This window comes from Pogoniulus pusillus, chromosome 17, assembly GCF_015220805.1.
Source record: "Pogoniulus pusillus isolate bPogPus1 chromosome 17, bPogPus1.pri, whole genome shotgun sequence".
Lineage (NCBI taxonomy): Eukaryota > Metazoa > Chordata > Aves > Piciformes > Lybiidae > Pogoniulus > Pogoniulus pusillus.
This window is the reverse complement of record NC_087280.1, coordinates 14,288,690-14,303,369: the sequence shown is the minus strand read 5'-3', so window position 1 is coordinate 14,303,369 and position 14,680 is coordinate 14,288,690. Positions and strand designations below refer to the sequence as shown.

The window sequence follows — 14,680 nt, the reverse complement described above, 5'->3', positions numbered from 1 at the left end:
TGCCTGTGCAATGCCCATTTGCCCAGCAGAGCTGGATCTTGGGTTGTGGCCAGCAGGTCAAGGGAGGTTCTCCTCATCCTCCACTCTGCCCTCGTGAGGCTACAGCTGGAGAGCTGAGTACAGCTCTGGGCTCCCCAGTTCAAGAGACAGAGGACTGCTGCAGTGGAGGCTCAGAAGAGGCTGAGAGTCCTGGAGCATCTCTGTGAGGAGGAAAGGCTGAGAGCCACGGGGCTGTTGAGCCTGGAGAAGAGCAGCCCCAGAGGGGATCTACTCAATGCTAAGCAGGAGCTGAAGGGTGAAGGGCAAGAGGATGGGGCCAGACTCCTGTCAGTAATGCCCAGTGACAGGACAAGGGGCAGTGGGCACTAACTGGAATGCAAGAGATTCCATCTGAAGAGAAGGAGAAAATTCTTTGGTGTGAGGGTGCTGGAGCTGCCCAGAGAGGTTGTGGAGTCTCCTCTAGAGAGCTTCCAAACCCACCTGGCCATTGTGATGCTGGGCAAGCTGCTGTGGGTGCCCCTGCTTTGGCAGGGGGGTTGGACTGGGTGACCTGCAGAGGTCACTTCTAACCCCCACCACACTGTGGTGCCTGGCATGGCACTTCCTACCCAGGAAGGGGAACTAGGGGGGTCCCTGCTCTTCATCTTGTGTGTAAGGAGCTTAACCCTGGATGATGGAGACAGGCTTGGGGCTGTTCCCATTCTAGGGCACAGGAGCAGTGGAAGGACCTGGTGCAGGGGAAGGTTCAGCAAAGTCTTGGGAGGTGCAACCACGGCACCCTGCGGGCTGGGAGATAGAGTCCCCAACCTCCCTCCCAGCTGGGCTGGGGTGAAATGGGCACATCCCTGCGCTGGGACGACCCCGGTGGGATCCTGAAAGCTCTGCAGTTCCTCTCCCCAGCAACCCTCGCCCTGGTCCTGACGGCAGGAGCAGCCCTCGCCGCTGCCAGCGCAGGAGCCCTGGGAGCTGGCAGCAGCGCAGGGCAGCGGTGGGTACGGGAGCCATTGGCCGCGGCGGCGTTGCCAGGCTCCTGACGCCGTCCCCCCGAGGCGCTCCCAGGAGAGGAGAACAGACACAGTGTGTCGCTGATGCATTGCAGAGGCAGGTAGGGCTGCTGGCAGCGCTGCCCTGGGCGAGTGCCAGCCTGGCTCAGCCCTCTGGCACCCGGCAGCTTGCTCACCATGGCACCGGGATTGGCCCCAGCGGGTGAGGGGGGGGGTCCCGGCTGGGCAGGGAGGGGAAGCCAAATTGTCCTGTCTGCAGAGCAGGACCTCCTGCAGTGTCTCTTGCGCTGTGTGTGGGGGCGATGCTGCCGGGCCCCGGGGGGCTTCCCTGGCTGCCGTCCCCTCCAGATCTGGAGCTGCAGATCCTGTGGGCATAGGAACGATCCCTGCGCCCCAGAATGTGCCCCTGCCACCAGCTGCTGTGGGGAGGGGGAGCTACTGATCTCCTCAGGGCTCAAGCTGCCCCGGGGGGAGGTTTAGGTCAGACACGAGGAACAATTTATTGTCCTTGAGGGTTGTCAAGGTCTGGCCCAGGCTGTCCAGGGCAGTAGTGAAGTCTCCATCCCTGGAGGGGTTTCAAAGCTGTGGAGATGTGGTGCTGAGGGACACGGTTTGGTGGTGGCCTGGCAGTGCTGGGTTCATGGTTGAACTCCACAATTTGGAAGGTCTCTTCCAACCTAAATGATTCCAGGCTCTAGAAAAGCCCTGCCCTGCCCTCCCAGCACTAATCACCCACTGGTTTAATTACCCTGCCCACTGGTGGAACTGGGGCCCTCTCCCTGACCACCGTCAGAAGCTGAGACAGAATCCCAGAGCCATGAGCAGTCTGGAGTCAGCCAGGACAGCTGAACTGAAGCGACCTTAGGTGAATCCCACCCCAGAAACATCACACCTGGTATAAAGGAGGCAGCTCAGCGGGGAGGGCTTTCCTGCTCGTGCTCTCGTTTGAGCTGCTCCTCACCCTCTTCTGCCTGAAGACTTCCCACTTGCATGGCCACTGCACCTTTGCTAGGCTGAGTATCACTTTATGTTTGCTTTTGGTCCCATTTTGGCTGGTCTGTTAAATCCACTCTCCTTCCACCCCGTGGATCCCCTTCTCCTGATCCCCTCTTCTGCTGGGCAGAGGTCCCTGGGAGATGGGGCAGCTGCTGCAGTTTAGCCCCAGATGGGCTGGATGGAGACACCTGCAGAGCCTAGAGGCTGCCTCAGGCTCCTGCTCTGGGCTTTGGAGCCCTCTTAACGTTGTGTGGGGTCCATGTCCCGGCTCTGGCCACCCTCAGCCATGCCCCCGGCGTGGATAATCCACCTGCCTACGTAAGCAGCTAATGCAGAGCTGATCTGTGGGGAGCTGTGGAGCATCTGCAGGTGGCACCGTGGGCTGCCCACGGCCACCTGCTTTCTGCTGCTTTTGTGGTGCTGTCTGCTCCTGGGGCTCCTCTCACCCACTCAACCCATGCCCTGCGGCTCCTGCATCTCCTCAGACCGCCACCTTCGGCAGGTGCAGGATGGATCTTCTACCTTCCAAATGTGCTGGTGGGGAGGCAGGGAGAAGTCATTTCTCCATGACAATGAGTCCTTAATTGCTTTTAGAGGCTCAGTTATTAAATTCTTAATTAGAGAAGGGCTGAATTGAAGAATGACATTACCCAGCTGCTCCCAGTGGCACTGGCCTTGCTTCCCTGGGCTAATCCCACTGGCCCTGGGGATCAGGAGCCCAGGCACGGTGTGTCCAACCCTGGCACAGATTGTCCAATGTGATCCAGCACCTGCTGCACAGGCTGAGCTCAGGGTGACCCAGCTCAGGGCTACTGTCCCCAAAGCTTTTCCTGGTCTCTGATGCCCAAACCTCTTGCTGCTTGTTTGTCTCAGAGCTGAGGGGGCCAGAAGCCCCTAGCACTGGTGTTCTGGTGTCAGGAGGAGAGCAGCAGCACGATATTACCTGTGTGGGACTGCCCTACAAACAGAGGCTTGGCAGCAGCCTGGAAAAAACTTCTGCCCCTGGTCAGGCTGCAGAAGTGGGCCCAGGAAGGACCAGGACCCCAGGACCAAGCTGCAGTCCCTCCTCATGCACCCACAGCCCTGGGCTCTCAGCCCTGGCTTTGCCCTTGGACATCTCCCAGGGCCAAGCTCCCCCAGCCCAGGTCTCCTGGTGTGCAGGCAGCTCCCGGGCAGGGCTGTGCCACGTCCCCTGCTGCCAGCCCAGAGAGCAGAGCGCAGTTACCCAACGGGTCCGGCGGGAGCTCAGAAATAGCCTTGGCCAGACCTGCTGTGAGCACTGCTGGAGGAAGGTCTGTGGGCTCTGGGGAGGAGGGTGGAAGGGTCAGAGCCTTCCTCAGCCCTGCCTGGAAGCAGCAAGACGGGAAAAAAGAGCCTTTTTAGCCACATAAATATAGAAAGGGTTTATTCTGAGGCTGTGTGAGCCTGCTGGGAGCAGAAGGATGCTCGTGGTCAGATCTGCTGGATCCTCTCCCCACCCTACTGCATGGTCAGGTCAGGCTCTGGGCTTCCCATGCGTGCGTGGGCATCTGCACCCACGGCTGTGGGGCTGCCCCACAGCAGATACAGCCTGGATCTTCAGTCCAGTTCCTGCCAGCATCGTGCTGAACACCTCGTCAGGGCTTTAGCTGCTTCTGTGCTCGCTCTGTGCTGGTGATCACAGTTTCAGTTTAGAGCAGGGACAGTGAGGGCCACCTGTGGAGACACAGAGGTTATTGAATTGTTTGGCTTGGGAGAGACCTTCCGGATTGTGGAGTCCAACCATGAACCCAGCACTGCCAGGTCACCACCAAACCATGTCCCCCAGCACCACATCTCCATGGCTTTGAAACCCCTCTAGGGATGAGGACCCCACCACTGCCCTGGGCAGTCTGAGAAAGGCCTTGACAACCCTCAGAGGGAAGAAATTGCTCCCTGTGTCCAACCTAAACCTTCCCTGGGGCAACTTGAGCACATTTGCTCTTGTCCTGTTTCTTATTCTTTGGGAGAAGACACCAGTCCTGACCTGACTTCAGTCTCCTTTCAGGCAGCTGTAGAGAGCCAGGTCTCCCCTCAACCTGCAGACTGAACAACCCCAGTTCCCTCAGCTGCTCCTCACCAGCCCAGTCCTCCAGACCCTTCACCAGCTTCATTGCCCTTCTCTGGATCTGCTCAAGCCTCTCAATGTCCTTCTTGGAGTGAGGGACCCAAAACTGAATCCAGCATTCAAGGTGTGGCCTCGCCAGAGCCTAGCAGAGGGGAACAGTCCCTGCCCTGGCCACACTATTGCTGATCCAAGCCAGGATGCTGGCAGCCTTCTTGCTTGGCCACACTATTGTTGAACCAAGCCAGGATGCTTGGCAGCCTTGGCACGGGGGTCAGGAAGGGGTTGGCTGTGCCCACTCCTGGTGCCATGACCGTGGCCCCAGCACCAAAATCCTGGTTTTGTTGGAGGTTCTAAATGGAAGCTTGAGCAGTGTGCTGGTGCCACACAAGGTGCCTGCAGCAGCCTCCTGAGCTGCTAAGCTATTCGTTGGGAATCTCAGCACCAGAGCTGACAAGCTGGTAATTTATGCCAGCAGCTCTTGAGCTCAGGGAGAGGGATGCTGGCACTTCTCCTTGTGTCACACCTGGGTGCCAGCTCCTTGCCCCGGCACACAGTGGGGAAAGAGCTGTTCTCTCTCCTCTCACCAAGCCATGGGCTGCTCAGGTTCTTGCCCTCCTGGAAGGGGCACAGAGCAGCACTAGACAGGGCAGCATGCTGGGTCTCAGGCACCTGCACTTGATGGGATCATTCCTGAGGCCACCGAGGCCCATTGTACCCTCCAGTCCTGCAGCAGGTGGAAGCATCTAGCGAGGAAGATGGCACAGCCAGGACAGGGCATGCTGGCTTTGTGCCCAGAGTGAGCAGGGGTGGGCATGCTGCTGCTGGGACAGGCCCTGGAGAGATCTCCTGGTGATCAGACCTGGCTTGGGGTGTCTCCAGGCTTCCTCAGAGTCCCTCACTGCTAATGGGGGCTGTCAAGGCCACTCTTAGCCAGGTTGACTACATCCTCTAGCCCAGGAGCTGGTGGGCTTGCTCTCTCCACAGGTCATTTTGCTGCCCCTGGGAGCTCTTTCGGGTAGCCACAAGCAGCTGGGTGAAGTCCCAGATGAAGGGTGGCCAGGTTACACAGTGCCCTCTGTGCTCTGGGGGGCACTGGGGCCACCTTGATGTTGGGGTGGTCCTGCCTGGTGCTTCAAGGCTGGCATTGTATCTCCCACAGTGCTGACCATGATGGGCAGCTGCTGTCACCTCTCCCCTGGGGACATCAGCTTGGTGGTGGATCCTGCAGCTCTGTGCTGACACATATCCCCACCAGCATCTCAGCCAGCCTCACCAATCCCTGTGCCACCTTGATCTGCTGGGACAATGTCACAGCATCTGCCCAGCCTGAACAGATGTGCCCAGACAAAAGTTGTCCCCAACTGTGGCAAGGGAGAGGTACCAAGTACCCCACTATGGCACCCCAACATTCTGCAACACCCTGAGCCACCGCCCCTTGAGTGGGAAGAGAATAGGCATATGTCTATGGCTGGGGAATGAGGGATGGGTGGAGGTGGCAGCTTTCACAGGCAGGTGCCCACCTGGGCAAGCAGTGTAGGCCCATGCCAGGGTGGGTGAAGACCTGAGAAGGGCAAACCCTGGTGAGTATGGTCTGGAGAACAGGTCTGGTGAGGAGTAGCTGAGGGACCTGAGGGTGTTCAGCCTGAAGAAGCATGTCCCTGTCCCCAGGCTGCAGGTTTGTGTCACTTTCCTGGCATCCCTCGACCCCGTCCTTGCTGATGTCCCTCCTGGCACACATCAAGCACTGACACAAGGTCCTCCACCCTCCCTGAGCTCCCCAGTTCCCAGCCCCCTGCAGTGCTTCTCCAGACCAGGGCTTACTGGGCAGCTATTGCAGCTTCACAAACCCTCCAAGTGCCCACCAGCAGGGGTGTCCTCCTGGCATCTGCTTGTTAGTACCACCTGGTGTGAAGGGACTTTCCCCACTGAGCTGAGGAGGCCTGCAGACCAAGCTGCCTGCCATTCCCACTGGAGCAGTAGGGTGCTGCTTGCCACGGCTGTGCTCTGGGCAGCAGGGCTCTTTGCCCAGGCTGTGCTCCGGGCAGCAGGCTGCTCTTTGCCATGGCGCTGCTCTGGGCAGCAGGCTGCTCTTTGCCCAGGCTGTGCTCCGGGCAGCAGGCTGCTCTTTGCCATGGCTCTGCTCCGGGCAGCAGGCTGCTCTTTGCCACGGCTCTGCTCTGGGCAGCAGGCTGCTCTTTGCCATGGCTCTGCTCCGGGCAGCAGGCTGCTCTTTGCCATGGCGCTGCTCTGGGCAGCAGGCTGCTCTTTGCCACGGCTGTGCTCCGGGCAGCAGGCTGCTCTTTGCCACGGCTGTGCTCCGGGCAGCAGGCTGCTCTTTGCCATGGCTCTGCTCCGGGCAGCAGGCTGCTCTTTGCCATGGCGCTGCTCTGGGCAGCAGGCTGCTCTTTGCCATGGCGCTGCTCTGGGCAGCAGGCTGCTCTTTGCCACGGCTCTGCTCCGGGCAGCAGGCTGCTCTTTGCCATGGCGCTGCTCTGGGCAGCAGGCTGCTCTTTGCCACGGCTGTGCTCCGGGCAGCAGGCTGCTCTTTGCCACGGCTGTGCTCCGGGCAGCAGGCTGCTCTTTGCCATGGCTCTGCTCCGGGCAGCAGGCTGCTCTTTGCCATGGCGCTGCTCTGGGCAGCAGGCTGCTCTTTGCCATGGCGCTGCTCTGGGCAGCAGGATGCTCTTTGCCATGGCTCTGCTCCGGGCAGCAGGCTGCTCTTTGCCATGGCGCTGCTCTGGGCAGCAGGCTGCTCTTTGCCATGGCGCTGCTCTGGGCAGCAGGCTGCTCTTTGCCATGGCTCTGCTCCGGGCAGCAGGCTGCTCTTTGCCATGGCGCTGCTCTGGGCAGCAGGCTGCTCTTTGCCATGGCGCTGCTCTGGGCAGCAGGATGCTCTTTGCCATGGCTCTGCTCTGGGCAGCAGGCTGCTCTTTGCCATGGCTCTGCTCTGGGCAGCAGGCTGCTCTTTGCCACGGCTGTGCTCTGGGCAGCAGGCTGCTCTTTGCCATGGCTCTGCTCTGGGCAGCAGGCTGCTCTTTGCCACGGCTCTGCTCTGGGCAGCAGGCTGCTCTTTGCCATGGCTCTGCTCTGGGCAGCAGGCTGCTCTTTGCCACGGCTCTGCTCTGGGCACTGCCAGCTCAGTGACTTCCTGGGCGCCTTGTTTGCATTTTTACATCATGCCACAGTCTGCCATGCAAAGGAGGGAGGAGGCTACTGGGACTCCAACACCACCTGGAGAACCTCTCTCCACGAGGCTTGTCTTCTGCTTTCACCAGCTAGTGAATTTCAGCAGAGCCTGGCAGGGGCAGAGCCATTTGGTTTTGGAGCTGGCTAGTGCTGAGGGCTTCACACCACACTTGGAGATGCTTTTCCAACCTAAACTGCTCAGCAAGCCCTCTTCTTCCTGTTGGTTGTTCCCAGGTGTGGTAGTGGTGGTGGTGGCATGGATTGATCCCCATGGAATGGAGCCAGCAGGGTCCTGTCCTGGGTGTCAGAGCCCTGGGCAGGCTGCTACTGGTTACAGGACAGAGTTCAAAGAGTGGTGGTCAATGGTGCTAGGTCCAGCTGGAGAGCTGTACCTAATGGAGCCCCCCAGGGATCAGTGCTGGGTCTGGTGCTGTTCATCATCTTCATCAATGACATTGATGAGGGCACAGACAGACAGAGTCTGCTCAGCAAGTTTGCTGATGACACCAAGCTGGGAGGCTTGGCTGAGACAGCTGCAGGCTGTGCTGCCATCCAGAGAGACCTGGACAGACTGAGAGCTGGGCACAGAGGAACCAGATGAGGTTCAGCAAGGACAAGTGCAGAGTCCTGCACCTGGGGAGCAATAATAAACTGCACCAGTACAGTCTGGGAGGTGATCTGCTGGAGAGGGAGCTGGGAGTGCTGGTGGGTAACAAGTTGTCCATGGCACAGCAATGTGCCCTGGTGGCCAAGAAGGCCAATGGGATCCTGGGGTGTATTAGGAAGAGTGTGTCCAGCAGACCAAGGGAGGTTCTCCTCCCCCTCTACTCTGCTCTGGTGAGACCTCATCTTGAATACTGCCTTCAGTTTTGGGCTCCCCAGTTGAAGAGGGACAGGGATCTGCTGGAGAGGGTCCAGTGGAGAGCTGTGAGGATGATGAGGGCACTGGAGCACTGCCTGAAGAGGAGAGGCTGAGGCACCTGGGGCTGCTTAGTCTGCAGAGGAGAAAACTGAAAGGGGATTTAATACATGTTTAATACACCTAAGGGCTGGGGGTCAGGAGAGGGGGCACAGGCTCTGCTCACTTGCTCCCAGGGATAGGACAAGGAGCAATGGGTGTAAGCTGCAGCACAGGAGGTTCCAGCTCAACACAAGGGGGAACTGTAAGTGTCACAGAGCACTGGAACAGGCTCCCCAGAGAGGCTGTGGAGTCTCCTTCCCTGGAGACTTTCAAGGCCTGCCTGGATGCTCCTGTGTGACCTGACCTAGATTTTCTGGTCCTGCTTTGGCAGGAGGCTTGGACTTGATGATCTCTTTGGGTCCCTTCCAACCCCTGACATCCTGTGATCCTGTGAGAGGTTGTGGAGTCCCCTTCTCTGGAGAGCTTCCAGACCCACCTGGCCATTGTGATCCTGGGCAAGCTGCTGTGGGTGCCCCTGCTTGAGCAGAAGGGGTGGACTGGATGATCTGCAGAAGTCACTTCCAACCACCACCACCATGATGAAATTCTGTGAGGCTGAAGTGTAGACACAGCACTGCTCTCACTTACAGGTTGTTGCCAGGAGCCAGATTTTGTGCCTCCTCTGGAGACTGCCCTGTAGGGAAGGTGAGATGTGTGGTGGTGGTGATGGGACCTGCTCTGCCCAAAGGGCACATGGGATGGAGCCAGTTAGCAGAGTCTGTGAGGCGGTGCTCATGCTGGCATACCGGGGAGGGTGGCTGGAGCATGGACATTTCACGTGGACACAGCAGATGTCTGCTCTGGCTTTGAGTCTCTGCCCAGCCCTGACAACCCAGAGAGCTGCTGGGGAGCTGGGTCAGGCTTGGGTCTCACCTGGGAGTAGACCTCAGCAAGGGTGCCTCTTGAATTGGGTTGTTCTGTCCTGCCCATGGGTGAGCTGGGGCAACACCAACTGTGCCAGGGCAGCTTGGCAGGAGATGGGAGCTCACTATTCCTGCTCCTTCAAAGTTTCCTGCTTATCAAATGGAAAAGCTTGGCTTTTGCATCATAGCCTGGTGAGATTTGTCTCCTTTGTGCCTGCAGGACTGCTCTGAACCCCAGTGTCCCTCTGCTTAGCCCAGGCAGGGCCAGGTGGAATCTCCTCAAGTGGCAAAGAGGCAGCACCATCCACTTGGCACTCCCTGCAGCTAGCCCTTACCCAGAGGTAGAGCTGGCTCCACCAGGGACAGGGCTTTCACATCCACTGGGAAGATTTAGGAGCCTGAGCCCATGAACTGGTTTGGGTGGGATGGGATCTTTCGAGCTCATCCAACTCCCTGCAATCAGTAGGGACACCTGCAACAAGAGCCCCAAACAACCTGACCTGCAATGGGTCCAGGCATGGGGCATCTGCCACCTCCCCCAGCCTGTGACTACAGCTTGTGCCAATTCCTTTGGGAAAGGCTGCTCTGGGCAGAGTCCAGGACATTCTGTGTCCTGTGAAGCGGCTGGAAGCCCTCTGTATGCTCTACCCAGGGAAGAGGACCTCTTGGGGTGATGGAATCCATGCTCATAAGTGGGATGTCTGCAGTCTGGGATGCCACCGTGTCCTGGGCGAACACAGCAGACACCTGGCTGATGCCCCCGGGCCTGGGTCAACGCCCCTGAAACTGACTGCATCAAGACGCCTGTCAGGAGCTTCTCACCAGGAGCACCACATCTCGTTGCTGGTGCCTGGGAGCTCCTGGAGCTGTCTGGGCTCTGTCTCCCCAGCTGCCTGCTGGCTCTACCCGCTGCTGGCAGCTGCCCGTGGGTGGCAGCCGAGCCCGGCCTTTACAGGAGAGGCTGGGATGGAGCTGGGGGAGCTGCTGTAAATACCAGCACCCACGGAGCCTGGCAGCGTGTGGGGACTGGGAGGACTGAGGGATCTCTGTGGTGCTTGTGTTCAGCATCGGCACCCTCAGCCTGCGGCTCAGGACCTGCGGCTGGGGCCACCTCAGTGTCCTCATCAGGGGTCTGGATGTGGGGATTAGGGCATCCTCGGTCGGTCTGCAGATGGCAGCAGCTTGGGCAGCAGTGTTGATCTGTTGGAGGGTCAGGAGGATCTACAGAGGGACCTGGCCAGGCTGGGTCAGTGGGTTGAGGCCAGTGGGATGAGGTTCAGTGAGGGCAAGTGCTGGGTCCTGCACTTGGGTTGCAGCACCCCCACGGATGCTCCAGGCTGGAGGCAGAGTTGCTGTAAGCTAACTGCCTGGCAGAAAAGGGCCTGGGGGTGCTGGTGGTCAATAAGCTGCTCATGAGCCAGCGTGTGCCCTCGTGGTCAAGAGGGATTCAGGGATAGGCTTAGGGATGGAATCCAGCACTGGGGACTCCACCACTGCCCTGGGCAGCCTGGGACAGGCCTTGACAACCTTTTCCATGAAGAAATTGTTCCTTGTGTCTAACCTAAACCTCCCCTGGCACAACTTGAGGCCATTTCCTTCTTGTGATGTCACTTGTTCCTTGTGAGAACAGACCAGCCCCTGCCACACTCCAGCCTCCTGTCAGGGACTTGTAGGGAGCCAGAAGGTCTCCCCTCAACCTCCTTTTCTCCAGGCTGAACAGCCCCAGCTCCCTCAGCTGCTCCTCACCAGCCCTGCTCTCCAGACCCTTCACCAGCTTCGTTGCCCTTCTCTGGACACTTCCCAGCAGCGTTCCTGGCCCTGGGCTCTCCCCTGAGATCAGTCCCTGCACTCTTAGGTGGTGGTGCTGCTGCTTCACAGCTCTGAGCTCTGCACAGGCTCCAAGCTCGGCTCTGTGGCATCCCCCCAGGAACCACTGTGCTGTACATCAAACACCCAAATGAAGAGTGAAGGAGCTGCTGCAATTACAGAGCTGGGAAGAGGAGCTGGGAAGCCTCTCTGGACACAGTCCCCAGCCCACGGCAGAGGTGGGGCTGGCTCTTGTGCGTGGGTCTGCTGGGGGAGAGGTGAGGGAGGTGAGCAGTTAGGTCATGCTGCCAGTGCCTTGGAATCGATCCAAGCAAACGTCACATGCAAAAAAGGACTCTCCCGTTGGTCTGGAAAGCAGAGTTTCCGTGTTTGCTGGAGCCTCGTGAGCCCACAGCTATTTTTTCCACTGCCCTCCCCATCACTGAGGGGAGTCCAGGCTAAGCCATCACTGATGGGGAGCAAAGTCCAGCTGCTGCAGCCAGCTCTAGCATGGTGGGGGTTGGAAGGGACCTCGGGAGATCATCCAGTCCAATCCCCCTGCCAAAGCAGGGGCACCCACAGCAGCTTGCCCAGGATCATAATAGCCAGGGGGGGTTGGAAGCTCTCCAGAGGAGACTTCACAACCTCTCTGGGCAACCTGCTCCAAGGCTCCAGCACCCTCACACCCAGGAATACTCTCCTCCTGTTCATCTGGAACCTTCTGGATTCCAGTTTGTGCCCACCACCCCTTGTCCTGTCACTGGGCACCACTGAGAAGACTCTGGCCCCGTCCTCTTGTCCCCAACCCTTTATCTCTTGCTGAGCACTGAGAAGGTCCCCTCTAGGGATCTTCTCTAGGATCATCAGCCCCAGGGCTCCCAGCTTCTCCTCCTCACAGAGATGCTCCAGGTTTGGTGGTGGGCACAGGACTCTCCCCCCTTAACACCCACTTTTGAGCTGAGCAGTGGGAGGCACATTCAGCCAGGGGGACAGTGGTGGGGCAGGTGGCCCCACTCCTCACTCCCAGCCCTCTCCAGCACTGCTCCAGCGCCCAGCAGGTGCACAGGCTGTCTCCCAGGGGGTGGCATGTCCCAGCAAGCACCCAGGCCAAGCTGCTCCATGCTGGAAATGCCAGCACCCTTCCCAATTCCAGCCTGTTCCCTCACGTTGCCATGGCAACCCATGACCTCACCGAGTTCCTCGGAACTCTGCCAGCATTTTTTGGTGGAAACAAAGCTAATTAACGGGGCTTTCCTGATGCCCTCCTGCCTGCAGGGGCTGGGGTGGTTCCTCCATGGTCAGCAGCCACCTCAGGCTTCCAACGTGCCCATCGCTGTGGCAGCTGACCAACCCAGTGCTCCTGGATTTGGGGAACCCCTGAGATACGGGCAGCAGCAGGGATATGGGGAACCCCAGGGATATGGGGAACAGCAGGGCTCTCCCTGCCCTGCACAGGCTCCAGCTGCCCAGTTTTCCCAGTTTTGTGCTGCTTGGCACAGCACCCAAGGCCTGGATGGAGGAGAGGGATCAAAGAGTGAGGCAAACAGGAAGAGAAGAAGCAACTGTCTCCTCTGCTCTCCTGTGTCTGACATCTGGGCAGTTACTGGGGTGCCTGGTTGAGAGCTGGGGTGGGAAAGGAGGGCACAGCTTGGGGGGACCAGCTAGCTTGAGGGACTACATTGTGTGCAGGCAGCTGGATGTGGAGGTGCAGACTCTGTGTGGGGCCCACCACGTGGAAGGCCACCAGTAGAGATGTCCCATGGCCAGCAACATGCTGGGCACTGGGGACACCCCAGGACAGTGGGTGCTTGAGGTCGGGGTGCCCAGTGTGGATGCCCAGCAGAACCTCATGCAGTGCCAGCACACATTGGGAGTCCCAATTGGCATCGGGGTATGGCTCAGCCTGGGGCTCATGTCAAGCCAAGGCTTGTGCCAGCATCTCAGTCTGGGGGGGGCAGATTTGGCCTGTCAGTTCCTGTGCATGTAAGTCCTGCTCTGCCTAAGGGGTGCCCTCTCTACCTCAGTTGCTCCTGACTTTTGGCTTGAGACCTCTTCCATGTGGTCCGGGAGTTTCTCTTGGCCTGAGACTCTGGCTGTGCCCAAGGGTCTTGCCTGCCCTGGGGGGGGGATCCCATCTCTCCCAGATAGTCCTTCTTGGCCCAGGGCTGTGGTTGTGCTGGGGGTTCCCATGTGCTCCAGTGTGCCTCTTGACCCGAGCTTCCCACGGTGGGCAGGAGCCTGTGCCAGCCTGGGGGTCCTGTGTGCCCAGGAGCGCCTCTAGGACAGGGTCTTCTCCATTCCCAGGCATCCTGTGTGCCGGGGCATGCCTCTTGGCCAGAGGCTCCTGCTGATGGCTCAGGGGTCTCATCTGTCCTAGTGGTCCCTCTTGGCTCGGAGCCCGGACACCGGGGCACTGGCAGTGCCCAGCGATCCCACGTGCCCGGGGGTGCCTTTTGCTGGGGGCTGCCACCGCGGTCAGGGGTCCGGGGCTGGGGTAGGGTATCCCCTTGTTCGCAGGGCTCCGGGGCTGCTGAGGCACCCCCCCCGGAGCCAGCACCCCTCGGCCCGGGGTGGGGAGGGCGGCCCCGGGGATCGCGGCACGGCCGCCCCCGCAGCCGGCGGCAGGGCAGGGCAAGCCCCGCCGCGAAGCGGAGCCGTTCGGCTGGGCTCGGCTCGGCTCTGTTCGGCCCCGCTCGGCTCGGGCCGGCGCTGACGGGCTCCCGGTGCCGCCGCCGGCTCCGGCATCACATGACTCGCCCCGTCCGCGGTTTACGCGGCTCCGGGACGCGGCGCTCCCCGGGCAGAGCTGCCGCTGCCGCCGGTACCGAGCGGGGCTGGGGCAGGGGCAGGGGCAGGGCGGCGGAGCTCGGCCGCGGCATGAGCCTCCGCCAGCGCGGCCGCGACGACCGCCGGCTCCTCTCCGGGGGCAGCGGGAGCCGCTGATGCGGGCGCGGGGGCTGCGGCTGCTCGCCAGGGACCCGCCCGCCGGTCGCCCGGCGGGGACCATGTGAGGAGCCGGCGGTTGCCCAGCAAGATGCAGAAGGGGATGCGGCTCAATGACGGGCACGTCACCTACCTGGGGCTGCTGGCGAAGAAGGACGGCGCCAGGAGGGGCTACCTGAGCAAGCGGGGCTCCGACCACACAAAATGGCACACCAAGTGGTTCGCGCTGCTGCACAACATGCTCTTCTACTTCGAGACCGACTCCAGCTCCCGGCCCTCGGGTCTCTACCTGCTCGAGGGCTGCGTCTGCGACCGGGCACCCTCCCCCAAGCCCTCCCTCTCGGCCAAGGACTCCCTGGAGAAGCAGGTGGGCGACATGCGGGGAGTATCTCCTACCCCCCCCCCCCCCCCCCCCCCACTTCCTACACTTCATCGGGGGGGATGCCCCTGGGCCGATCCTGTCTCTGTTCCCTGAGGCCCCACGCGTGACCGGTACTGGCCGTGGCCAGGGGGCAGTGGAGGGGGAAGGCTCCCCGGGGCCAAACCTGCGCCCCCTTCCCTGGGCTTCCCGCGCTGTCGCGCCGTGCCCGGTGCCTCGGACCTGCCCCACGCATGGCCAGCGCCGGGTAGTACCGGTGAGGGTGGCGGTTACCGGGGGGAGGAATGCCCAGCGGGGCTGCAGTGCCGGGGCTCCGGCCACGCTGCCAGCGCACCCTAGGGCAGCGCCGAGTGCGTTCACTGGGGGCTGTCGGGCTCTGCCAGCTCTCCTTCTCCTCCCTCCCCTCCCCCCCCATTAATTAGCCGCCAGTAATCAGCAGCGTGGCGCCCCCAGGCG

At 60.7% G+C, this 14,680-nt stretch overlaps 1 protein-coding gene and 1 long non-coding RNA gene across 4 annotated transcripts in view; one reads left to right on the top strand and one right to left on the bottom strand.

The window, feature by feature from the left end:
- Positions 1 to 3,388: 3,388 nt before the first annotated feature.
- On the bottom strand, positions 3,389 to 14,231 carry LOC135183067 (uncharacterized). The gene is made up of 2 exons (XR_010305394.1): positions 13,979 to 14,231; positions 3,389 to 3,695 (listed from the first exon to the last, which is right to left on the bottom strand). It is a non-coding gene; the product is annotated as an uncharacterized LOC135183067 (long non-coding RNA).
- RASGRF1 (Ras protein specific guanine nucleotide releasing factor 1) overlaps positions 13,560 to 14,680 on the top strand; it is a 36,973-nt gene continuing 35,852 nt past the window's right edge. For all 3 annotated transcript variants that reach the window (XM_064157815.1, XM_064157814.1, XM_064157813.1), the window contains exon 1: positions 13,560 to 14,212. In XM_064157815.1, the coding sequence (XP_064013885.1) occupies positions 13,937 to 14,212 (276 nt within the window). In that variant the 5' untranslated portion in view covers positions 13,560 to 13,936. The remainder of the gene's footprint in view (positions 14,213 to 14,680) is intronic.